We start from the raw sequence: 27,081 nt of genomic DNA, 5'->3' as shown, positions 1-27,081 counted from the left end.
GCTAAGGTGTATGTAAACTTCAGACTTCTCTGTTGTAGCAATTGAGCCTGGGGATGAGGATTTATAGTGGGCTAACTCGTGGTCTTGTGAAAACAGGCCATGCATCACCATTTTGTATCTTTATTGACACACTATTTCAACAAAAACAAACATAATCCCTACATGGATTTCCCTACTGCAAGGACGATGATGGCCATTCGAGACTCATGAAAAACCCATCGCTCAGAATAATACATATTCAACTTTTATTATCTTTAGAAGAATATGGTGTTTCTCAGCATTACATATTTTTAAGTGAAGCCACAACAGGTTACATAAAACCACGGTATGGTTACACACTGCAACCTGTATGTTTGTTTGCGTGTGTGTTGGTCTGACATATAAAAACTAAGAGAGGACGCAGAGTGCAATCTGAGGCTAATGAAATGATTTCAGCCAAAACCTTTCCAGTCTATTTCCATTATGTCCCCACTGAAAAGTGGGAAAGCACTGATTTAGGAAGACAGACACTTAAAACAAAAGACACACTGGAGGTGAATCCATCCATCCAAATTGAATATCTTGTCATTTTCCCATCAAGGCAGCTCTTACTTTCTCCTAAACCTGAAACAGAACCAGCGTATCAAAACATTATTAAAGTGCATAGAAAAATAATTAATGAATTACATTTCTATGGCACAGTACACATGGAGATGGCATTGGAGCAGCTGTTATGGTCATTTGAACAGTGGCTCAAACACCTGCCCCTCCCCGGAAACCCAAAAGCTGGGAACATTCATTGGTCATAATGACGGGTCACGGTTGTACTTATCATACCACTGGTAATATTTCAAAATTAAGTGTCACTGCAAAAAAACGACAGAAAAGCATGGATAAACATGAGCCATTGTATGGTTAGTGCAATATCCACCAGACTACTTTGAAGAGGAATCCACTAAATATGACATCACTTACTTGGCCTTGGACTTGAAGCCACCGCCTCCTTTCTTGTTCGTTGGAATTCCAAGCCTCTTCTTATCCTCAAAGGAGGGTCTGAGGGTGAAATAAAAGACATTACATACAGACAGATTTCCTGTGTGGTTGTCAACGTTTCAATGCAGTTACAGGTATTAACTACATTTAGGAAAGACACTTACCCAGCTCTGTACTGCTTGAGTGCTTTCTTACTGGTGTTTGTAAGTTCTTTGTCAAATACAGACTTCTTGGCTGGTTTACCAGCTTTCTGTTTCGCACCTAAACGCAAAGACATACAGACAATCCATGAGTTATGTGGTAGGACCCTTCATTTCGTTATGTTGTAGGACCCAGTATTTCGTTATGTGGTAGGACCCTGCATTTAGTTATGTGGTAGGACCCTGCATTTCGTTATGTTGCAGGACCCAGTATTTCGTTATGTTGCAGGACCCAGTATTTCGTTATGTTGCAGGACCCAGTATTTAGTTATGTGGTAGGACCCAGTATTTCGTTATGTTGCAGGACCCAGTATTTCAGTTATGTTGCAGGACCCAGTATTTCGTTATGTTGCAGGACCCAGTATTTCGTTATGTTGCAGGACCCAGTATTTCGTTATGTTGCAGGACCCAGTATTTCGTTATGTTGCAGGACCCAGTATTTCGTTATGTTGCAGGACCCAGTATTTCGTTATGTTGCAGGACCCAGTATTTCGTTATGTTGCAGGACCCAGTATTTCGTTATGTTGCAGGACCCAGTATTTTTATGTTGCAGGACCCAGTATTTAGTTATGTTGCAGGACCCAGTATTTAGTTATGTTGCAGGACCCAGTATTTAGTTATGTTGCAGGACCCAGTATTTAGTTATGTTGCAGGACCCAGTATTTAGTTATGTTGCAGGACCCAGTATTTCGTTATGTTGCAGGACCCAGTATTTAGTTATGTTGTAGGATGCATTTGCAGGACCCAGTATTTCGTTATGTTGCAGGACCCAGTATTTCGTTATGTTGCAGGACCCAGTATTTAGTTATGTTGTAGGACCCAGTATTTTGTTATGTTGTAGGACCCAGTATTTCGTTATGTTGTAGGACCCAGTATTTCGTTATGTTGTAGGACCCAGTATTTAGTTATGTTGCAGGACCCAGTATTTAGTTATGTTGTAGGACCCAGTATTTAGTTATGTTGTAGGACCCAGTATTTAGTTATGTTGTAGGACCCAGTATTTAGTTATGTTGTAGGACCCAGTATTTAGTTATGTTGTAGGACCCTGCATTTAGTTATGCTGTAGGACCCTGCATTTAGTTATGTTGTAGGACCCAGTATTTCGTTATGTTGTAGGACCCAGCATTTATGCAGCCAGCAGGGTAGTATGGGGCTGGAGAACAGAGGTGAATTGACCTAACAGTTGTAAGGAGGGGCACCTTGTAAACTGTTTTATACATCTTAAGAAAGCACACAGAACCTGAAACAAGGGTTCCAACGCATGCAGCAAAAAAAAAAAAATAAACTGCTTCACACACAAAAAATATGAACAATTGCATTTTGTTCACTGCTGGATAAAACAGGAAGAGGTGAGCCTGCACACTGCAATCAGATATGAAACACTAAAGTGCTTCTTCTGGTTCATGTCCACATCAGGATGATAGTGGTGGCCGTGGAAGTCTTACCAGCCACTTGGGAGCATAGAAAATGAAAGACCAGGGCCTGCATTCATAAAGTGTCTCAGAGTCGGAGTGCTGATCTAGGATCAGGCCCCCCACCCCCTGTTCATGTAACATTATTCATTATGATCCAATTCATTCTGATCTAATCTGATCAGCACTTTTTGTGAATATGTGCCCAGTTCTTTATAGAATATGAGTCCCACCTTTCTGGACAGGCTCGTCCTCTGGCATGGCTCTGGCTCGTTTGGGTTTCCGGTCCCTCTTGGCTGCTCGCTCAGCGTACATCTGGGACTTGAGGACCTCAAACTCTGCTCTATCCTCAGACTGTGAAGAACACAGAGAGAAAACAGTGACTGGAAAGATACATAGCTAACCAGAATAGCACTTGACAACAAAATATGATGAATAATGTGTGTACGCAACAGGGTTGGGGTCAAATCATAGAAATTCAGGAAGTTAACTGAATTTCCTATTCCACAAAATGTACCTCAATCCTGATACAAGATATCCTGTATATTTAACATGTATATGACCATGTATTTCAAGTTACATAGACATGATAGGGATATGTGGTCATTCACAACACAAATGTCACCATAGTTCATTTAATTTCAGTAGTGAAAACTAGGGAAGAAAAGATCTCACTAGTTTTAAATGTATGGTCAAAGTTATAAAGCTCAGATTATAATGGACAGATGTAGACCCGGAGAACTACAAAGAATGATTGCAGAAGAAGAAGCTAGCCTGAGTCGGACTTACAGCATGCCTCATGGGTTTATAACTAGTTCAATATAATATTTAGTGAAAAGAGGTCATACATAGCAGATTTGTCAAATGTAATGGTTTTGATGCTATAAAATATGAAAATGACCACATCCAGATTCCTGAGTGGAAACACCCTACATGGTGAATTCTGTTAACGTTGTTTTTCAGTGCACAGAGAAAAGACAGAAGCTCAAGGAAAACAAAATCAGTCGTAGTCTACCAGAAAAGGAGCACACATACTGATAACTCTTTCTTTTTCCCCTCCTTGATGAACTTCTCTCTCTTCTTTTTTCCTCTCAGGGCCAAGTCAAAGTCAGCCAGCGCTTTGGTCACTGGCAGAGACAAGGGTGAAAGGGTTAAATCATGAATGATGCAGATGGGGCTGAATTGTCCCTGTGCTTTTAGGGGTCATATGCCCACCTTTACAATGTGCTCACAAGCAGATCAATGAAAACAATTACATCAGCTAACAGACAGTTGGCCCCAAAAGGCTCATTTTAATTTACATACAAAGTTCTGACCCTAGCTGGGTCTTAGGCAAGGGCCTGTTTTAGTTGAGCTGTAGTTGAGTTCATGTGCATTGGTTGCAGTGAGAAGATATGTCCATGGTAATGCACTTTATGTAGTTTCACATCTAAGGGCATGCTGGGATAGGAAGATGCCAGTAGTGAGGAACGTAGTACGGAGGTTGGCAGGCCTGTAATGTGTGTTGGTCTGTGGTACTCACTGCGGTCTTTTTTGCGCTCGTCGTGCGTTTGGAACCACATCCTCTGGGGATCCGTCTCGTCTGCGTTCTGTGTCAGCCGCTTCTGTGCCACACTGATCTGAATGACACGCGCACATGAGCATAGGAATACACTAGCACCCACACATACGCACATGAGCATAGGAATACACTAGCACCCACACATACACACATGAGCATAGGAATACACTAGCACCCACACATACACACATGAGCATAGGAATACACTAGCACCCACACATGAGCATAGGAATACACTAGCACCCACACATACACACATGAGCATAGGAATACACTAGCACCCACACATACACACATGAGCATAGGAATACACTAGCACCCACACATACACACATGAGCATAGGAATACACTAGCACCCACACATACACACATGAGCATAGGAATACACTAGCACCCAAACATACACACATGAGCATAGGAATACACTAGCACCCAAACATACACACATGAGCATAGGAATACACTAGCACCCACACATGAGCATAGGAATACACTAGCACCCACACATAAGCATAGGAATACACTAGCACCCACACATACACACATGAGCATAGGAATACACTAGCACCCACACATACACACATGAGCATAGGAATACACTAGCACCCACACATGAGCATAGGAATACACTAGCACCCACACATGAGCATAGGAATACACTAGCACCCACACATACACACATGAGCATAGGAATACACTAGCACCCACACATACACACATGAGCATAGGAATACACTAGCACCCAAACATACACACATGAGCATAGGAATACACTAGCACCCACACATGAGCATAGGAATACACTAGCACCCACACATAAGCATAGGAATACACTAGCACCCACACATACACACATGAGCATAGGAATACACTAGCACCCACACATGAGCATAGGAATACACTAGCACCCACACATACACACATGAGCATAGGAATACACTAGCACCCACACATACACACATGAGCATAGGAATACACTAGCACCCACACATAAGCATAGGAATACACTAGCACCCACACATACACACATGAGCATAGGAATACACTAGCACCCACACATACACACATGAGCATAGGAATACACTAGCACCCACACATGAGCATAGGAATACACTAGCACCCACACATACACACATGAGCATAGGAATACACTAGCACCCACACATACACACATGAGCATAGGAATACACTAGCACCCACACATACACACATGAGCATAGGAATACACTAGCACCCAAACATACACACATGAGCATAGGAATACACTAGCACCCAAACATACACACATGAGCATAGGAATACACTAGCACCCACACATGAGCATAGGAATACACTAGCACCCACACATGAGCATAGGAATACACTAGCACCCACACATAAGCATAGGAATACACTAGCACCCACACATAAGCATAGGAATACACTAGCACCCACACATACACACATGAGCATAGGAATACACTAGCACCCACACATACACACATGAGCATAGGAATACACTAGCACCCACACATACACACATGAGCATAGGAATACACGAGCACACACACACACACACACACATGAGCATAGGAATACACGAGCACACACACACACGTGCATAGGAATACACTAGTACACACACAATATGCAGCTTTTTACCTGAGCCTCCGAGTGAGACATGGCCCTCTCCTCTCTCTCCAGACGCATCACGGCGTACACGTCCTTCTCCAGCTTCTCAATCAGGTCTCTGAACTTCAGAATCACCTCTGGAGGAGAGAAAACATCAGAATCACCTCTGGAGGAGAGAAAACATCAGAATCACCTCTGGAGGAGAGAAAACATCAGAATCACCTCTGGAGGTGAGGAAACATCAGAATCACCTCTGGAGGAGAGAAAACATCAGAATCACCTCTGGAGGTGAGAAAACATCAGAATCACCTCTGGAGGAGAGAAAACATCAGAATCACCTCTGGAGGTGAGAAAACATCAGAATCACCTCTGGAGGAGAGAAAACATCAGAATCACCTCTGGAGGAGAGAAAACATCAGAATCACCTCTGGAGGTGAGAAAACATCAGAATCACCTCTGGAGGAGAGAAAACATCAGAATCACCTCTGGAGGAGAGAAAACATCAGAATCACCTCTGGAGGAGAGGAAACATCAGAATCACCTCTGGAGGAGAGGAAACATCAGAATCACCTCTGGAGGAGAGGAAAGTTGTAGGCCTGATCACCGACGACAATGAGACAGCCTATAGGCAGGAGATCAGAGAACTGGCAGTGTGGTGTCAGGACAACAACCTCTCCCTCAATGTGCGCAAGACAAAATAGAGGATTGTGGACTACAGGAAAAGGTGGGCCAAACACGCCCCCATTCTCATCGACAGGAGGAGCGGGAGAGTTTCATGTTCATTGGTGTCCACATCAACAACAAACTATTATGGTCCAAACACACCAAGACAGTCGTGAACAACAACACCTTTCCCCCTCAGGAGGCGGAAAAGATTTGGCATGGGTCCTCAGATCCCCAAAAGGTTCTACAGCTGCACCATCAAGAAGCATCCTGACTGGTTGCATCCCCACCTGGGTAGGCAACTGCTCAGCATCTGACCACAAGGCGCTACAGAGGGAAGTGCGAACAGCCCAGTACATCACTGGGACCAAGCTTCCTGCCATCCAGGACCTATATACTAGGCGGTGTCAGAGGAAGGCCCCAAAAAATTGTCAATGACTCCAGTCATCCAAGTCATAGACTGTTCGCTCTGCTACCGCAAGGCAAGCGGTACCGGAGCGCCAAGTCTAGGTCTAAAAGGCTTCTCAACAGCATCTACCCCCAGGCTTACAATTCATCAAATGGCCACCCGGAATATTTACATTGACCCCCCCCCCCCCCCATTGCACTGCTGCTACTTGCTTACTTGCTGCATTGTTGGTTAAGAGCTTTTAAGTAAGCATTTTACAGTCAGGTCTACACCTCTTGTATTCGGCGCATGTGACAAATAACATCACCTCTGAAGGAGGAGTGACGAATGCGTCTCGAAGTCAAATCAATAGATGAAGTGAGAAGAAACCTTTTCAGAGAGGGGCCTGAGAGGCCCACCACAATGCCTCTCCTGCTGCAGTACTCTCTCACACATACTAAAACCTTCATGGGCGTGGAATGTAACAGGCAGGGCTATGAGTACACCAGTGAGAGAAACCAATTCAATTCATGCCTAGAAACAGATGTATTGGTTGTCTAGATGTGTAAGGAGTTGACCACACCTATCAGAAGGTTATAAATATATGTGCTTGTGTAATCATGCCTTGACTTTGCAGCTGTTCGACCCAGTGGGTGAATAAACTTGGTTTGAGCTTATTTCTAGTTGTCCGTTTTAGTTTTTACTCAGTTTGTTCAGAACCTAACACCATTTACCTAGTGGCCTTGAAATTTAATAAAATAATTTAACATTCAAATGTATAATTTTGGTGGACTAGACTCTTCCTTGAAATGAACAACACACAGTATGTCCAATGAGTGGTAAGCACACCAAAGATATGACATTTTATTTCTTCATTTACCCAGATGATACCAATTGAGATAGAAATCGACTTTTGAATATTTTAGAAATGAATCCTTCCTTGAAGTAATTGGTGATATGAATTGGTTGGATTGGTAAAAGTAAGGGGGTGATATCCTGGCTAACACCGAGCCAAACAGGAGGAAGAAAGGATGTATTTCTGCAGTATTTCAACAGGGTCGTGGTATTGAGCTCTTACCTTGTGGCAGGACGCGGGCCTTCACGGGGGTCTTGGCCTTCCTGACGATGTCCTTTAGCATCTTCCTCTCAGTCTCGCCCACCAGGGACACAGAGCGACCGACCTTGCCGGCACGGGCCGTGCGACCCACCCTGTGAACGTAGTGCTTCACTGTGTTGGGCATGGTGAAGTTAATCACCTGGGGAGGAGAACGAAGACGTTAGCGGGTGCATCTCAATAATAAGAAAATGGCTTCTTCGACATGGTGACCAGCTGAGGAGAATGGGTTCATTTCTACAGTGAAGGCCAGTTTTGATATAAACTAACTACTAGTCTTTTGCCGGCTAATCGATTGAGTTCAGGGAGGAGAAAAGACTCTAGAAAAAAATGGCGGAAGCACGGTGGTAGCTCCACCCCCCCCCTCTCTGCAGGGCGGTAGCTCCACCCCCACCCCCCACCCCCCTTCTCTGCAGGGCGGTAGCTCCACCCCCCACCTCCCCTCTCTGCAGGGCGGTAGCTCCACCCCCCACCTCCCCTCTCTGCAGGGCGGTAGCTCCACCCCCCACCTCCCCTCTCTGCAGGGCGGTAGCTCCACCCCCACCTCCCCTCTCTGCAGGGCAGCTCCACCCCCCACCTCCCCTCTCTGCAGGGCGGTAGCTCCACCCCCCACCTCCCCTCTCTGCAGGGCGGTAGCTCCACCCTCCTTTCTGAAAGTTTCTGCAAGTCTTTGGGCTAAATGTCCCCTCCTCTTCTGAACTTCGTAAGAAGTGCACACTTGTGAAATCGTGATATTTCCAACTAATCTGTGACAAAAACAAACTAATGAGTGATGAAAGCAATAATGTCAAGTGTTCTTGTAAGGCATTTTTCTTAGAAACATAATTTCCTAGCACATAAACACTTTACAGAGAGCCCTTACCGTCTTGACTCCATCGATATCCAGACCTCTAGCCGCAACATCTGTGGCCACAAGGATGTCAATCTGTTCATCTTTGAACCGCCTATTATGAGATACAAACTATTTACTATGATGGATACGCAAGAAACAATTTACTATGATGGATACGCAAGAAACTATTTACTATGATGGATACACAAGAAACAATTTACTATGATGGAAACACAATACAATATTTAATCCATGTTACATAAACCTGGTTTGGAAATTTAATGCATCTCAATTCAATACTGTCATCTTCATACTGCTCATCTCTGGTCTTATGAACAGATCAATCCAGCTACTGTATTGTGGGTCACAGGGTACTTGCATACTCAACTTTGTCTGAAGATGTGTCAGGGCATGGTGATGGCTGGGTATACACTATACCTGTTACTACTTTAAATAAGTCTGATTCACACTGTAGGGCCGACCCAAATCCTACTGTGCTGGCTCAGATAGTTCCCTTTCACATTGTCCTGTTTAGCACCGTTCCAGCAACTATGGTGTGGAAGTGTAACCGGGTCGGCACCGTACAGCTGGGCTCTGTTAGACAACCTTTTCTTTTTTTAAGAGTCTAGGTACCTGAGGCTCTCCAGTCTCTGGGTCTGGGACAGGTTCCCATGCAGCTCTCCCACCTTCAGCCCCATCAGGCCCAGGAGGATGTGCATCCGGTGGGCTTGCTTCTTGGTCTGGGTGAACAGCATCACGTGGTCCTGGAAGGTCCGTGTCAGCAGAGCTGAGACACAGACCCAGGAGACAACACACACACAGTTATTCACCAGGTTGGAAGAGAAATCGAAAAGCACTATACTTCACAGTGAGCGTTCCGCTACATGTCGTACTGTACTTCACAGTGAGCGTTCCGCTACATGTCGTACTATACTTCACAGTGAGCGTTCCGCTACATGTCGTACAGTGATACTTGTACAGTGAGCGTTCCGCTACATGTCGTACTGTACCTCACAGTGAGCGTTCCGCTACATGTCGTACTGTACTTCACAGTGAGCGTTCCGCTACATGTCGTACTATACTTCACAGTGAGCGTTCCGCTACATGTCGTACTATACCTCCCAGTGAGCGTTCCGCTACATGTCATACTATACCTCACAGTGAGCGTTCCGCTACATGTCGTACTATACCTCACAGTGAGCGTTCCGCTACATGTCGTACTGTACTTCACAGTGAGCGTTCCGCTACATGTCGTACTGTACCTCACAGTGAGCGTTCCGCTACATTCCTGTACCTACATGTCGTACTGTACTTCACAGTGAGCGTTCCGCTACATGTCGTACTGTACCTCCCAGTGAGCGTTCCGCTACATGTCGTACTGTACTTCACAGTGAGCGTTCCGCTACATGTCGTACTGTACCTCACAGTGAGCGTTCCGCTACATGTCGTACTGTACCTCACAGTGAGCGTTCCGCTACATGTCGTACTCTACCTCACAGTGAGCGTTCCGCTACATGTCGTACTGTACCTCACAGTGAGCGTTCCGCTACATGTCGTACTGTACCTCACAGTGAGCGTTCCGCTACATGTCGTACTCTACCTCACAGTGAGCGTTCCGCTACATGTCGTACTGTACCTCCCAGTGAGCGTTCCGCTACATGTCGTACTGTACCTCCCAGTGAGCGTTCCGTTACATGTCGTACTATACCTCCCAGTGAGCGTTCCGCTACATGTCGTACTCTACCTCCCAGTGAGCGTTCCGTTACATGTCGTACTATACCTCCCAGTGAGCGTTCCGCTACATGTCGTACTATACTTCACAGTGAGCGTTCCGCTACATGTCGTACTGTACTTCACAGTGAGCGTTCCGCTACATGTCGTACTCTACCTCCCAGTGACATGTCGTACTGTACCTCCCAGTGAGCGTTCCGCTACATGTCGTACTGTACCTCACAGTGAGCGTTCCGCTACATGTCATACTGTACCTCACAGTGAGCGTTCCGCTACATGTCGTACTCTACCTCACAGTGAGCGTTCCGCTACATGTCGTACTGTACCTCACAGTGAGCGCTACATTCCGCTCACAGTACATGTCGTACTCTACCTCACAGTGAGCGTTCCGCTACATGTCGTACTCTACCTCACAGTGAGCGTTCCGCTACATGTCGTACTATACCTCACAGTGAGCGTTCCGCTACATGTCGTACTGTACCTCCCAGTGAGCGTTCCGCTACATGTCGTACTATACCTCACAGTGAGCGTTCCGCTACATGTCGTACTGTACCTCCCAGTGAGCGTTCCGCTACATGTCATACTGTACCTCACAGTGAGCGTTCCGCTACATGTCATACTGTACCTCACAGTGAGCGTTCCGCTACATGTCGTACTCTACCTCACAGTGAGCGTTCCGCTACATGTCGTACTGTACCTCACAGTGAGCGTTCCGCTACATGTCGTACTCTACCTCACAGTGAGCGTTCCGCTACATGTCGTACTCTACCTCACAGTGAGCGTTCCGCTACATGTCGTACTATACCTCACAGTGAGCGTTCCGCTACATGTCGTACTGTACCTCCCAGTGAGCGTTCCGCTACATGTCGTACTATACCTCACAGTGAGCGTTCCGCTACATGTCGTACTGTACCTCCCAGTGAGCGTTCCGCTACATGTCGTACTGTACCTCCCAGTGAGCGTTCCGTTACATGTCGTACTGTACCTCCCAGTGAGCGTTCCGCTACATGTCGTACTGTACCTCCAGTGAGCGTTCCGCTACATGTGTACTGTACCTCACAGTCGTATGTCGTACTCTACCTCCCAGTGAGCGTTCCGCTACATGTCGTACTGTACCTCACAGTGAGCGTTCCGCTACATGTGAGCGTTCCGCTACGTCGCCTATACCTCACAGTGAGCGTTCCGCTACATGTCGTACTGTACTTCACAGTGAGCGTTCCGCTACATGTCGTACTATACCTCACAGTGAGCGTTCCGCTACATGTCGTACTATACCTCACAGTGAGCGTTCCGCTACATGTCGTACTGTACCTCACAGTGAGCGTTCCGCTACATGTCGTCTGTACCTCCCAGTGACGTTCCGCTACATGTCGTACTGTACTTCACAGTGAGCGTTCCGCTACATGTCGTACTCTACCTCCCAGTGAGCGTTCCGCTACATGTCGTACTCTACCTCCCAGTGAGCGTTCCGCTACATGTCGTACTATACTTCACAGTGAGCGTTCCGCTACATGTCGTACTATACTTCACAGTGAGCGTTCCGCTACATGTCGTACTATACTTCACAGTGAGCGTTCCGCTACATGTCGTACTGTACCTCACAGTGAGCGTTCCGCTACATGTCGTACTGTACTTCACAGTGAGCGTTCCGCTACATGCCGTACTCTACCTCACAGTGAGCGTTCCGCTACATGTCGTACTCTACCTCCCAGTGAGCATTCCGCTACATGTCGTACTATACTTCACAGTGAGCGTTCCGCTACATGTCGTACTATACTTCACAGTGAGCGTTCCGCTACATGTCGTACTCTACCTCCCAGTGAGCGTTCCGCTACATGTCGTACTGTACCTCACAGTGAGCGTTCCGCTACATGTCGTACTGTACCTCACAGTGAGCGTTCCGCTACATGTCGTACTGTACCTCCCAGTGAGCGTTCCGCTACATGTCGTACTGTACCTCCCAGTGAGCGTTCCGCTACATGTCGTACTGTACCTCCCAGTGAGCGTTCCGCTACATGTCGTACTGTACCTCCCAGTGAGCGTTCCGCTACATGTCGTACTGTACCTCCCAGTGAGCGTTCCGCTACATGTCGTACTATACTTCACAGTGAGCGTTCCGCTACATGTCGTACTGTACCTCCCAGTGAGCGTTCCGCTACATGTCGTACTATACTTCACAGTGAGCGTTCCGCTACATGTCGTACTGTACCTCCCAGTGAGCGTTCCGCTACATGTCGTACTATACTTCACAGTGAGCGTTCCGCTACATGTCGTACTGTACCTCCCAGTGAGCGTTCCGCTACATGTCGTACTATACCTCCCAGTGAGCGTTCCGCTACATGTCGTACTGTACCTCCCAGTGAGCGTTCCGCTACATGTCGTACTGTACCTCCCAGTGAGCGTTCCGCTACATGTCGTACTATACCTCCCAGTGAGCGTTCCGCCACATGTCGTACTATACTTTACAATATACAGAACAAATGGACTGTGATAGTGGTCCAGACCACTCACCGGCCACAATAGCCTCCCTGTCTCCTTCCCTGGCTGGTCGGATCCTGACAAACTCCTGTCTGAGGTAGGGCGCCACGTCTGTGTTACTGTTCACAAAGATACGAACCGGCTGCTTCAGAGAGACCGACGCCAAGTCTTTCACCTGGAGAGGAGAAAAAGAGAGTGTGAGTGAGTGAACACTATTTCAATAAACGGCACAGAAAAGGAATGGAAAACGAAGCCATAGTGATGAGAATGGAATAATAAGCAGTGTGTGTCAACACTAACACATGACTCAATTTATCAGCCAATCATCAAGATGATGACAAGTGGAATCGGGTGGGTAAGAGCGGAGCTGGGAACACAGCCTGCATCTATCCTAGACCTATGTTTGATGACCAATGGGATAATAAAGGAATCAGGTTGTGTCCTCACCTCTTCGCTCATTGTGGCAGAAAAGAGCATGGTCTGTCTCTGGTAGGCACACATCCTGATGATCTCCTTCATCTGCTCCTCAAAGTACTCGTCCAGCATCCTGTAATTTAAGGAAACATTTATGATGCACTGAAATGACAATATACAAGGGAAAATCTGTGCAATCTGGGCCGTATTCATTAGGGCACACAACGGAAAACATTTTTAAAAGTTTTGCAACCAAAAACGAAAATGACTTTATCAGACAAGTCCAGGTCACTTCCCGTTTTAGTTTGTTTTCGTCCATTTGGTGCCTACTGATGAATACGACCCTGAATTGTTGTGTAAAAAAAAAATGATAACTATCCTATGTTGAAAATGTATACAGCCTGTAAATGATAGGCCTTCTCAATACTGTATCTGTGGTGAGATGGTCCAGACGTATGGGGTTTGGCCATAGTACATTCGGAAAGTATTCAGACCCCTTGTTACGCATTTTATTACATAACAGCCTTATTCTAAAATTGATTTTTTTTATGTTGCTTAAAACTACACACAATACCATAATGACAAGGTGAAAACAGATTTAGAAATGTTTTCAAATTTAAATAAAAAAAATATCTTATTTACATAAATATTCAGACCCTTTGGTATGAGACACAAAATTGAGCTCCCCATCCAAACTGACAGAGCTGGAGAGGATCTGCAGAAAAGAATGGGAGAAACTCGCCAAATACAGGTGTTCGAAGCTTCTAGCGACATACCCAAGAAGACTCAAGGCTGTAATCGTTGCCAAAGTTGCTGAGTAAAGAGGCAAAATACTAACATAAATATGATAATTAGTTTTTTAAATTTTATTTCAAAAAACCTGCTTTTGCTTTGTCATTATGGGTATTGTGTATAGATAGACGAGGGGAAAAACAATTTCATCCATTTTAGAATAAGGATGTAATGTAAAAAAAATGTGGAAGAAGTCAAGGGGTTTGAATACTTTCCGAATGCATTAACTAGACCAACAAATGAAAACTGCGTCTCATTCATTCCTATGGATGGATCAGCCTAGAACCTTCTTACCGGTCAGCCTCGTCCAGGATGAGGATCTCAATCTGGCTGAGCTCAAAAGAGGGCGTGTTGTGCAGGTGGTCAATCAGTCGACCTGGCGTTGCGATCAGGACGTCAGGGCCCATCCGCAATGCCACCTCCTGGGATTTGAGGTCCAGACCCCCTACAAGGCATCCACACAGAAAAAGACACCATGATTCCTGACCCTTTGTCTTTAATTCAATACATTCATTGGTTATATTCCATGCAACTAAATATTTGCATTCACAACTTATGTATGACAAAATCTCCAGTTGATTAACGCCATGGAGTAAACCGAAAAGTATATTAAACGAATCCACGATGAATTACCACCGAACAGCCAACTACTATTGTCTGGGAGCAGAATAGGATGGCAGCTGCACAACTGTTGCCAAGCAGCTTCATACTACCAGAGACGAGATCACAGACGTCGGCCATATGGCTCTAAACTCGGCCATTTTGGATCAAGTGGTCCGGTTCTCTCACTCACCCACGGCCAGGCAGGTGGTGATGCTTGTGAACTGGGCCAGCTGGCGGGCCACGGCATGCACCTGGATGCCCAGCTCACGCGTGGGCACCAGGACTAGCACACGGGTCACTGCGGTCTGTTTGGGCTTGTAGATGAGACGCTCCAGCACAGGGAGCATGAACGCTGCCGTCTTACCTAGAAGAAGAGGGAGGAAGAGGAGGAAGGAGAGCCGAAGAAAGAGAGGAAGGAGAGGAGAGAGAAAAGGAAGGAGAAAGAAGGGCGTGTGTGCAGGAGGGAGAGGAAGGTTTAACAGATGGACTTTTTCACAATACCATTGTAAATATGGTGTGTGTGAGCGCTTGCAGGGAGCAAACTTGAGTGCTGCAACTCTGTGCCAAAACATGGCAATCTATTAACATAAAATAACACACACGTTGTAACTACTGTGGTTAATGCAGTAAAGATCTGATGATGTTATGGGCACTTGCACTGCGTGTGTGCCTATCTGTGTGTGAGTGAGTGTGTGTCCTGTCATGTCTCCTTTACCAGTGCCGGTAGCAGCGCAGGCACAGATGTCTTTGCCCAGAAGCCCCACAGGTACACAGGCCTTCTGGATGGGAGTGGGCTGCTTGAAGCCCATAGCAGTGATAGCCTGAGGACACACATTGTGAAATAACTTGTCTGACTTCTCAATTTCTGGCCAACACAGTCATAAATTACACATTCAACTGACATTTAGCTGAAACTTTCATTACAGAGTGCTATATTTGTTTTTTGATTCAACTATAGTCTGAGTCAAACACATGCAGGACTACTGCTCTGCTTTGGGTGAACACACCCAAAGCAAACCTTGGTATAATTTCATTTTCTAACAGATTTCCAAGTGAACGTGACCCACCTTAAGAATAGGCCTGGAGAGGTTCATGTCGGGAAACATGAGTTTGTCGTCATAGTTTGAGGCGTCTTCAAAGAAGGCCTCTTGAGGCTGTAGGTAGAGAATGAGTAAAACATATGGCTATTATAGCAACAATAGCAGGGTCCTAGCAATAGAAACAGTCCCACGGTTAATCAGGGTCCTAGCAATAGAAACAGTCCCACGGTTAATCAGGGTCCTAGCAATAGAAACAGTCCCACGGTTAATCAGGGTCCTAGCAATAGAAACAGTCCCACGGTTAATCAGGGTCCTAGCAATAGAAACAGTCCCACGGTTAATCAGGGTCCTAGCAATAGAAACAGTCCCACGGTCAATCAGGGTCCTAGCAATAGAAACAGTCCCACGGTCAATCAGGGTCCTAGCAATAGAAACAGTCCCACGGTTAATCAGGGTCCTAGCAATAGAAACAGTCCCACGGTTAATCAGGGTCCTAGCAATAGAAACAGTCCCACGGTTAATCAGGGTCCTAGCAATAGAAACAGTCCCACGGTTAATCAGGGTCCTAGCAATAGAAACAGTCCCACGGTTAATCAGGGTCCTAGCAATAGAAACAGTCCCACGGTTAATCAGGGTCCTAGCAATAGAAACAGTCCCACGGTTAATCAGGGTCCTAGCAATAGAAACAGTCCCACGGTTAATCAGGGTCCTAGCAATAGAAACAGTCCCACGGTTAATCAGGGTCCTAGCAATAGAAACAGTCCCACGGTTAATCAGGGTCCTAGCAATAGAAACAGTCCCACGGTTAATCAGGGTCCTAGCAACAGAAACAGTCCCACGGTTAATCAGGGTCCTAGCAATAGAAACAGTCCCACGGTTAATCAGGGTCCTAGCAATAGAAACAGTCCCATGGTTAATCAGGGTCCTAGCAATAGAAACAGTCCCATGGTTAATCAGGGTCCTAGCAATAGAAACAGTCCCATGGTTAATCCCTCTACAGTATAAATGTGGGAAACTCAAAAGTATTTCTTACAAGCCACCTGTTCAACGCTCACCTCTTCTGCCTTTGTCTTCTTTCTGCCTTTGTCCCTCACCGTATCTGTGAGAGTAAAACCAAGTTTAAAAGTTACTGAGTGTCAATACTTGAAAGTAAAACAATGCTCCAAGCTCTACCCACCTGCTTTGGTGAGAATCTCTTCATCCCCTGATGTAAACTCCTCCCCATCATCACCACTCTGGTCTTCGTCATTGGATACCTCAGCCCCATCTTCGGCTATATCAGGTTTCTCATCTTCTTCTTCTTTCCTCCTCCTCCTCATCATCATCATTAGATTCCTCTGAGGGAATCTCTGGTTTTTCTGTCGTCTTTGCCTTCTCCTATATTGACATTGAAGGAAAGGGAACGTGCCCTTATAGACAAACACTGAGGCAGTCATCATAGGAAATGTAATGTGTCTTGTCTGCAGGTTCCATAGTACAACAACTATGATCATTTACCTTTTCAAACTACAGGATATCTTACCTCTGTTTTGCGCTTCTTGCGTACTTTCTCAATCTTTTCATCCAAGGTGGTGGGGGCTTTCTGCAGCACAAGAACACATTTAGTTCAGTGTTGTATGATTTGGCGCAGACTCGGTAACAGTAGTTCAGTCTTTTTGAGTTGAATCAGCAAGTCGCCTGGATGTCAGCCTGTCTCCGCTTAAGCCAACTAATTTGACAGTTCTGTTTGCTACAAAAAAATAACAAAGGAGCTGGCTGAAGCACAAGACTGGTAACCAGGCTTTGCCAAATTGCATACTCTTAGACTGGCAACCTACCCTCTTCTTCAGCTGTGCCATCACATCTGCCATAGCCCAGTCCTCGCTGTAGAGTCCATCCCTCTCTCCAAACTCAAAGTCAGCGCTGAAGTCCCCAGCACCATGGCCCTTCAACGCTTTCTTCTTCTTGTTGAGTACTATTGGCTGTTCCTTTTAGCACAGAGTGGAGGGATGAAACACAATGTCTGGTATTGTAACACACTAACTTTCAAGAGAAACACACCAGAAAGTTAATCAGGGTCTAATTTATTTTTCTTATGCAGTGACACTTCTGTCCTGGAAGAAATTAACTAGCTCGTGAATGATTGCCCAAATGCAATAGCAAAACTACCACTCGGGTTACTAACGTGAGATACCCAGCTAGCTAGCCACTTTAATCAGTATAACTGACTGTCTGGCACGCTTGTTTCCAAACTTACATCTTCGTCGTCAGACTCTGAATCAGGCTCCTCGGGCACATCGTCATGGTCCTGAATTGTCCCGACCAGGTCCAAATCTGATAGCATGGTTCCGTTCGTGTTAACTAGCTTGATTTCCAAAGAAAACAGTGATTCGGCTACCCAATGCTAGATAGCTGGTGTTAACCAGTTGAATCGATGCCTGTTCCAACACGTGTACGTACCAAAATAGGAAGTGTACGGTCATCTACATCCGGTTACCTTATCGGGCGTGACATGTTTAGCGCCCTCTACGGTATCGGGGCGAACACTACATCTGCGGTAATGATAGGTGCGGGTGTTATGCAAAGATATATATAAACCAATGATATTCCGTGCATTCGTAAAGTATTCAGACCCCGTTACTTTTCCCACATGTTGTTACATTACAGCATTATTCTAAAATGGATTAAATTAATTATTTTCCTAATAAATCTACACACAATACCCCATAATGACAAAGCGAAAACTGTTTTTTAGACATTTTTGCAAATGTGTTAACATAAAAAACAGAAATACCTTATTTACGTAAGTATTCAGACCCTTTGCTATGAAACTCAAAATTGAGCTCAAGCGCATCCTGTGTTTCCATTGATCATCCTTGAGATGTGTCCACAACTTGATTGGAGTCCATCTGTAGTAAACTCAATTGACTTGGCACACACCTGACTTTATAAGGTCCCACAGTTGACAGTGAATGTCAGAGCAAAATAAACAACCAATGAAGCCGAAGGAATTGTCCGTAGAGCTCAGAGACAGGATTGTGTCGAGGCACAGTTCTGGGGAAGGGTAACAGGTAACCACCAAGACTCTTCCTAGAGCTGGCCGCCCGGCCAAACTGAGCAATTGGGGTACAAGGGCCTTGGCTAGTGTGGTGACCAAGAGCCCGATGGTCACTCTGACAGAACTCAGAGTTCCTCTGTGGAGATGGGAGAACCTTCCAGAAAGACAACCATTTCAGCAGCACTCCCCCAATCAGGCCTTTATGATAGTGGCCAGACAGAAGCCACACCTCAGTAAAAGGCACATGACAGCCTGCTTGGAGTTTGCCAAACGGTACTTAAAGGACTCTCAGACCATGAGAAACAAGATTCTCTGGTTTGATGGTACCAAGATTGAACTCTTTGGCTTGAAAGTCAATCGTCACATCTGGAGCAAACCTGGCACCATCCTCATGGTGAAGCATAGTGGTGGCAGTGGCATGCTGTGGGGGTGTTTTTCAGCGGCAGGGACTGGGACTAGGGCAAATATGTACCTATTAACAAGACAACAACCAAAAATACACAGTCAAGACATCGCACGAGTGGCTTCAGGACAAGTCTCAATGTCCTTGAGTGGCGCAGCCAGAGCCCGGACTTGAACCCGATTGAATATCTCTGGAGAGACCTGAAAATAGCTGTGCAGCAAAACTCCCCATCCAACCTGGCGGAGCTTGAGAGGATTTGGAGAAAAGAATGGGAGAAACTACCCAAAGACATGTGTGCCAAGCTTGTAGTGTCATACCCAAGAAGACTCAAGGTTGTAATGGCTAACAAGTTGCTTCAACAAAGTACTGAGTAAATGTTTGGATACCTACTCATTCAATGTTTTTTCATAATTTTTGCTATTTTCTACATTGTAGAATAATAGGGAAGACATCAACACCATAAAATACCACATATGGAATCCTGTAGTAACCAAAAAAGTGTTAAACTGTTAAAAATATTTTCTATTTTTCAAAGTAGCCACCCTTTACCTTGATGACAGCTTTCCATTTCAATTAACAGTTGTGCCTTGTTAAAAGTTCACTTTCTTTCCTTCTTAATGCGTTTGTTGCGACGAGGTAGGGTTGGTATACAGAAGACCAAGTCCATATTATGGCAAGAACAGCTCAAATAAGCAAAGAGAAATGATAGTCCAGAAAGGTCAGTCAATCTGGAAAATGTCAAGAACTTTGAAACTTTAAGTGCAGTCGCAAAAACCATCAAGCGCCAATGATGAAACTGGCTCTCATGAGGACCACCACAAGAAAGGAAGGCCAAGAGTTACATCTGAGAGTTACCTCTGCTGCAGAGGATAAATTAATTATAATTACCAGCCTCAGAAATTTCAGCCCAAATAAATGCTTCAGAGTTTAAGTAACAGACAAATCTCAACATCAACTGCTCAGAGACTCTGTGAATCAGGTCTTCATGGTCAAATTGCTGCAAAGAAACCACTACTAAAGGACACCAATAAGAAGATGCGACTCGCTTGGGCAAAGAAACATGAGCAATGGACATCTGCCCATTGGTCTGATGAGTCCGAATTTGAGATTTTTGGTTCCAGCTGCTGTGTCTTTGTGAGATGCACAGTAACTGAACAAATTATCTCTACATGTGTGGTTCCCACGTACAAGCCTGGGAGGTGTGATGGTGCTTTACTGGTGTCTGACTTAGAATGTTTTTCAACAGGACAATGACCCAACACACCTCCAGGCTGAGTAAGGGCTATTTGACCAAGGAGAGTGATTGAGTGCTGCATTAGATGATCTGGCCTCCACAAGCCCCCGATCTCAAACCAATTGAGATGAGTTTGACCGCAGAGTGAAAAGCAGCTAACAAGAGCTCAGCATATGGGGTAACTCCTTCAAGGCTGTTGGAAAAGCATTCCAGGTGAAGATGGTTAAGAGAATGCCAAGAATGTGTGAAGCGGTCATCAATGCAAAGGGTGTCTACATTGAAGAATCTACAATATAAAATATATTTCGATTTAACACTTTTTGGTTCCTACATTATTCCGTAGTTTGTCTTCACTATTATAATGCAGAAAATAGTAACTATTTGAAAACCCTTAAGTAGCTGACCAAACTTGACAGATACAGTATGTAAATGTGATATTTCCATTTATTTTTAATGTTTGCAGAAATGTCTAAACCTGTTGTAATAATGGGGTATTGTGTGCAGATTGACACATTTTATAAAGCAATAAAATGGAGAAAGTCAAGGGGTCTGAATACTTGAGACCTTTGGATTGTTAATGCCATCTACTGGTCACTGAGGCTTTGAAGCCACTGGTCAGTAATATTGGCACACCCCAGTAGGGTCAGTCCTCTAGAAATCAAAAGTAATTCAATTAAACCGTTATGGATAAAATTACATGCATCAGTATTTTTTGGGGACATGAGCACTCGTGATAACTATACACTAAGGGCAGTTTAAAGTATTTGTATGCTTAGCTCAACAAGTATGCATTGTATCTAAAATAAATGTAGACATACATTTCTCTACATTCCAAAATATTAAATGGTTAGTGTTAAGATTGAGACATGGTGGCTTCAGTGCCCCCAATATAATTGTTTGGTAATACCAAGTATCCAATGACTCCCAACCAGGGGGTACAAGGCCTATCCACAGGTGGGTACATTAGACCATAAGCTTAATGTTAAAATGCAACCATGGGGGTACACGGGGCAGATGAACCTTCCAGTTGGTGGTAGGGAACCACTGTGATCATGAAAGTGCTCAACCAATACAATACTTCTCAGGAAAAACTAGTTCACAGGTGAATGTGTTTATGGTTGCATTTTCAAAAACATGCTCATACTTTAAGACCAAGGGCATTTTCCACCCAAGTAATTGGTGAAAGATCTGTCAGACAATAGCCAGTTAAAATGACAATACTGCCTTTACCCCTCCCTAGCTGTGAACAGCAGTCCATCATGCCACTTGGTGGATCAGATTCAGGAAACTGGCCCTAGAGTCTGATCCATCAACACAAAGAAATTAGAGACCTGGCCATCTTAATCATTGAGAGCATGGTGGATTGATAAATGTGAGGACAGGCTCTCTTCAGATAATTTATTAAGACCCTAGTCTGTTCAACAAATCACCCGCAACGCGTATGCGCTTCAGCCAAACACGGCATCAATATTCACTTTAATCTGCATAGCAAGTCAGAGGCCAACATTTTAAAACAAATAGTCCATGACACTTTATTTAAAAAAAATCAAAACAAAGTTACAAAATTCAAACTATACAGGAGCCTAAAGAGAAGGATTTTGTAGGATTACACTTAAAAGACAACAGTCCAGTGGGGAGACTCAAGGTCTGGAAGGACGCATTCCTGGGGGTAGTGGGCCTGGAAAGAGAATATTCAGGATTAGTTAAAACAGTGCCATGGCTTGAATAATGAAGGATTAATTTATTTTAACATCAAGTCTCCAAAGAGAGAAAAATCAGTCTGAGTTCATGGTTCTGGGCTCAGAGTAATCCTGCTTCAATGAGCTTCATCAGCATCAGGTTCAGCTCTAATGAAAATCATCACCGCAACAGAACCAATGTCTCAAAGGCTGCGTTTACACACCTTAATTCTGATCTTTTGCCACTAATTGGTCTTTTAACCAAACTGACCTTTTGCCAATAAGAAAAAAAATAACCAAATTCAGCTGACTAAACGCAGACAAACATCAACTTTACTCAGAATCCAGAAAGTAACCCTCACCTCTCATGCCTGGGTGTGGTGGCCTCATGCCGGGAGGGGGCATGCCCATTGGACCTCCACGACCAGGGAGCATTCCCATTGGAGGACCCATGGGAGGCCTCATGCCTGGGGGAGGGCCCATCATACCTATAGTGGGCAAAGCATACATTATGTTAATCCTAGTCATTAAATTAATGTAAGCATAAATACTCACTCCCTAAATACAAATGTTGATCATGCAAAGTTCAGTGAATGTTCTGGGCTCAGAGTAATCCTGCTGATTTAATGTTTCAGCATCAAGTTCAGCTCTAGTGATCAATCATCACTGCAACAGAACAAAAGTCTACTTTCCACTGCAAATGAAGCTAGGCAGCCGTTGCGATTGAGTCCTTACCTGGAGGGGGTGCACCGCGGCCCATGGGAGGGGGTCCTCCTCTGCCTGGTGGGTACTGTGTGGGGGCACCAGCGAGGGTGGCACCAGCTGCTGCTGCAGCGACCGTTCCCCTGCCCTGTGGGGTCATTACCTTGGGGGGGGGGGGGGGGGTCAAGGAACCATATTTAACAAACCAAATTGCGTAGTTCCAAGGCCCCAACTCCGATATCAAAAACTCTGGAGACAAGATTTATACTGAACTTGTGTAATCAAACTCATGCAATTATACAAAACTCTACATTATGATCTCCGCTCAGATGCAGCAGAGAGAAGATTGTCGTTTTAAAGCACCTGATAATTTCATAGTACTTTACTATGACTTTATTTAAGCAAACAAAACCGATACTGCTAAATATATTGGTTTTGGAATTTTCAATTTGCCAAGCAGTGTTCTATCCCGAAAACAACATTTTTATAGGTTTGAACAAAAGCAAAAACATAGTAAGCTTCCAAGAATTTTAATTACAGAAAAATCTTTGGAAATCCCACGTCAAATGAGCTTCAACTCAAATGAAATGCCTCCCCTGAAAAATAACCCAAGTTTGACCTGTTTAGAACTTCAAAAACTGAAAAGCTGCAAGCTAATCCCCAGTAATCATTCACCATATAGCCATTATCCATCTTTAGTTTTCACCAAGATGCAGATGGGATAAGAGGACATTTGTGACCCAAGACCTTGGCCTTACCTGTTGCGAGGGGCCTCCTACTCCTCTGACCGGACCAGCGAGGCCTGCAGGTGCCTGAGGCATGGGTGCTCCGGCAGGGACGCCTCTGCCAGCTGCCCTGCCAACTCCTGGGCCTCCTGCCACACCAGCCAGGGGCACACGGGCAATGCCAGTCTGAAAGGGGGGCAACACTAAGTCAGATAGAAATTCATAGGTGTGTTGAGTACAGCTAAATCGCAGATGATTAAACAGCTCTGGGCTCAGAGTAATCCTGCTTCAATTGGTTTCAGCATCAGATTCAGCTAAAATGATCATCACTGCCACAGAACAAAGTAACTTGTAAACCTCACAATGATCCAAGTAAGCCACCCATCGAGTAGGAATCCCCAATGGCTGATAAAATGCCTTTATTATGACAGACACTGAGCATTTACACTACAGAAAACCTACAGGTTGTGCAGAATGGCTTACATCTTTGGGAGGGGGTCCTTCCACTGTCATGGAGACCAGATTCTCTCCTCTGAGCAGCACCAGGCCCAGTACCCTCTTCTCTTCACGCTCAGGCTGTTTAGAATTCTTGGGCCTGTCAAGAAAGGGGAGTGTATGGGTTAAATCAAAATATATTTTAGTCTTTTAGTCTGGAAAGGAATACAGATTTAACAAAACTAATTTTAAGTCACTGTTCATCCAATAGTACACACAAATGTTACTTCTGCCGTTCTAAGCCTGCCCTGTTTGAAAGCGGCAGATGTAATGATAGAGATCCAAAAGCAATTACTGATTGTTCTTAACAAAAAACATTACTTACTTGATCTTTCTGAACTCGTCGCAGTCACACAAGATGAGGTTCATGTGTTTGTCAAAGGCTTTGAAAGTCCCGATGAAGATACGACCGTCCTGCAGGATGCACCGCATCCTGAAGTCGATGTGTTGCAGCATCTTACTACTCTTTCCAACCGTCTGTAAAATTAGGAATAAAACATTCATGCGAAATTTGCAATACTATAAGAATTGACAAACCTCAGAGTAATCCTGCTTCAATTAGTTAAAGCCTCAGATTCAGCTCAAATGAGCCTCACTGACAGAACAAATTGATCCAAGTTAACCACTGATTAGCAATCATTGCCGTCATGGAATTTAATACAGTCTTAATTTAAATCATGTTCAGACCTGAAGAAAAAATGAGCCTTGATTGTAGCAACTACAAAACTAGGTAGGTTCTAGATTGAATATATTAGCCAAGTACCGCTAGCTAGCCCAAAAAAAGGGACTAGCAGACAGACAAGCGGCACTTTCGCCACGATAAGAGGCAATTTGTCAGGTGGAAATTTCGTTGATAACATTGGCGGGCTTGGAGCCTAACATGAATGAAGCCAGGTATGAGCATGCAGCCAACCAACTAGCGTTAGCTAGCTATGTTACCTAAACAAGTTCTGGTCATGGTCAACTACGGCCAGGGTTTAGTTTTGCATGGACGTGCTGGTCAAAACTGTACTGTATACAAAAACACATAACAGGAACATACCGTATGCAATTTCTTTCAAGTGGCGAATGTAGCTAGTTAACCATTGTAGTCTTATAAGCTAAGAGTGAAACAAAGGCCTACACGCCTACGTTGCACTGACGTTCATCACCGGGACAGAGAACAGAAAGTTTCCACCGAATAAAAAAACTAAAATATATCATAAAACATGTAGATCATACTTCAATTGAGTCCAGAATAAAGCCTTACCATGATTGCAGTTCTGATGGCTCCGATGTAAGTCGGATCACGCCAAACAAACTCAAAAAATTGACCCGCGAAGCTCCCAAACTAGGTGCTGCCAGGTCCGTCTTTATCCGCGAGTTACAGGAAGTGACGATGCACTCGTGTGAACCCGTTAAAAGCGAGAAGCGCTTTTCACTTCGATATAAGCTATGTCCGGAAGTAACTTCTTAGTAGCATATGTTAGGAGAATTTCCATAACAGGTTAGGATAATTAAGTTAAATTCAGGAAAAGGTTTACGGTTGGCAAAAATGCTCTCCTAACCTGCTACGAAAATCACTTCCGTTCATAGTTGCTATCGAAGTTACGTGAAAAATGTGTCCCGGTTAAAACCACCGTGTGTCATTCATTCAGTCACTCAAAATAACGGACCTTGCTATCGTGGATTTAAAATGGTTAAAGCAAGGGTGAAGGATAGTGTACAGGTTAGGTAAGGCTGTTAGTTAAGGTTAGGGGCGAGGGTAAGAGTAGGGACATCCCAAGGATCCCGGATAACACAAAATTCAAAATAACATCTAATTTATATTTTTGTTTCATAACTCAATTATACACATTTAAAACAGATACTGGTACACATGTATGATAATAATATAAGGTATGCTCTGAATGGGTTCTTACGGGAACATAGAAAGTGAAACACAATTATTATTTTTTTGCGCAAGAGTCGCGAGTCACATGGCTTTGACACATTTTATGACTTGAGACTTCATTTGATAGAAAGTCAAATAACTTGACTTGACTTGGAGCCTCAACACTCAGTGCGCGATTTGACACTGATTACTTGTAATTGCCTGCCCAGGTTTTGTCACTCATTTTGTGGCATATAGTCTCAGCGGATTATTTTCCACACAGCCAGGGACAGTAAAATCCTTGCAAAAAGGAAAATAAAAAATGATTGGCTAGGGAGACGCACAATCAGCCCTCTGATTAGACCAGAAAACTGTCAATCTCCACAGGCCGGGGTGAGCTAGCTCAGTGAGAAAGGTTTTGCGTGTTTGTTGGGTCATGTGGAATCGGTGAGGGTAACGAGAAGTGGTCTAGTGATAATTGTTTGTGTTTCTGTTGGGCAGAGGAAGAATGCGCTCGAAGTAAAACGAATGGGGCCAAGAAAAGTGAATTGTTTAGTTCTCAAGAAAAGGGAACCAATGAAAGGAGTGATAACTGGGGTCGTAGTAAATATAAACGTTGACCAGTGTATGTGATGCTCGTCGTTTGATGCCAAGCAGACATGGTGGGGAAACAGAAGAGTCTTTGTCTGTCTGTTCTTTTGAGTTTTGAAGTTGAGTCTTTGCCTGACAAAGTGAAGTTGGGATATATAAGTTATCCTGTAGTAGCGTATGTGCCAAATACATTAAGAAATTACAGGTGTCAAGTTAATGGGCATGTGGCAGCAGTGTGAAGGAGGGGAGGGTACAAGGTATGAGAAATGCAGAAGGGCATGAGACAAAGGAATATGTTAATTGTAGGGGTGCCCATGGAGCTGGGGATTAGAAATGTCCCAGGTGAGTGAGGCAGGTTGAGGTTTCCAGGGTTAGAGCAGAAGTTGTCATATGCTGAGGCAGTGAAGAAAGTAGAGGAAGATGGGAAGTGGTGAGTTTTGTAGAGATATACCAGTACAGAGGGATAGGCAAAAAAATATATTAAATAAGTTCGAGTAAGATTGGATTTTTAGCATTTATAGCAATGGTTATACATTATGCTGCTGGGATGG

General features: G+C 44.6%; 2 protein-coding genes across 2 annotated transcripts; both read right to left on the bottom strand.

Annotated features, from left to right (window-relative positions):
* Positions 1–222: 222 nt before the first annotated feature.
* Positions 223–18,243, bottom strand: ddx27 (DEAD (Asp-Glu-Ala-Asp) box polypeptide 27). The gene is given in 22 exon segments (XM_064967578.1): positions 223–603; positions 955–1,032; positions 1,137–1,233; positions 2,818–2,938; positions 3,620–3,711; positions 4,107–4,203; positions 5,788–5,894; positions 7,887–8,064; positions 8,785–8,866; positions 9,388–9,541; positions 12,997–13,138; positions 13,411–13,510; positions 14,464–14,614; positions 14,963–15,136; positions 15,488–15,593; positions 15,840–15,926; positions 16,868–16,911; positions 16,990–17,113; positions 17,115–17,189; positions 17,335–17,394; positions 17,630–17,779; positions 18,049–18,243. Coding segments are annotated over 22 exon segments (2,322 nt in total). The 5' UTR covers positions 18,136–18,243; the 3' UTR covers positions 223–587.
* A 3,685-nt stretch (positions 18,244–21,928) lies between these two features.
* Positions 21,929–25,474, bottom strand: snrpb (small nuclear ribonucleoprotein polypeptides B and B1). Its single transcript, XM_064967577.1, has 7 exons — positions 25,337–25,474; positions 24,413–24,564; positions 24,076–24,187; positions 23,626–23,778; positions 22,901–23,030; positions 22,528–22,653; positions 21,929–22,164 (listed from the first exon to the last, which is right to left on the bottom strand). Exons 1-7 carry the CDS (start codon positions 25,337–25,339, stop codon positions 22,127–22,129), a joined length of 714 nt encoding a protein of 237 aa, XP_064823649.1. The 5' UTR covers positions 25,340–25,474; the 3' UTR covers positions 21,929–22,126.
* Between the last annotated feature and the right edge of the window lie 1,607 nt (positions 25,475–27,081).

This window comes from Oncorhynchus masou, chromosome 6 (assembly GCF_036934945.1).
Source record: "Oncorhynchus masou masou isolate Uvic2021 chromosome 6, UVic_Omas_1.1, whole genome shotgun sequence".
Classification (NCBI taxonomy): Eukaryota; Metazoa; Chordata; class Actinopteri; order Salmoniformes; family Salmonidae; genus Oncorhynchus; species Oncorhynchus masou.
Note: the sequence above shows the minus strand (reverse complement) of the source record. Positions and strands in the feature narration are given on the sequence as shown.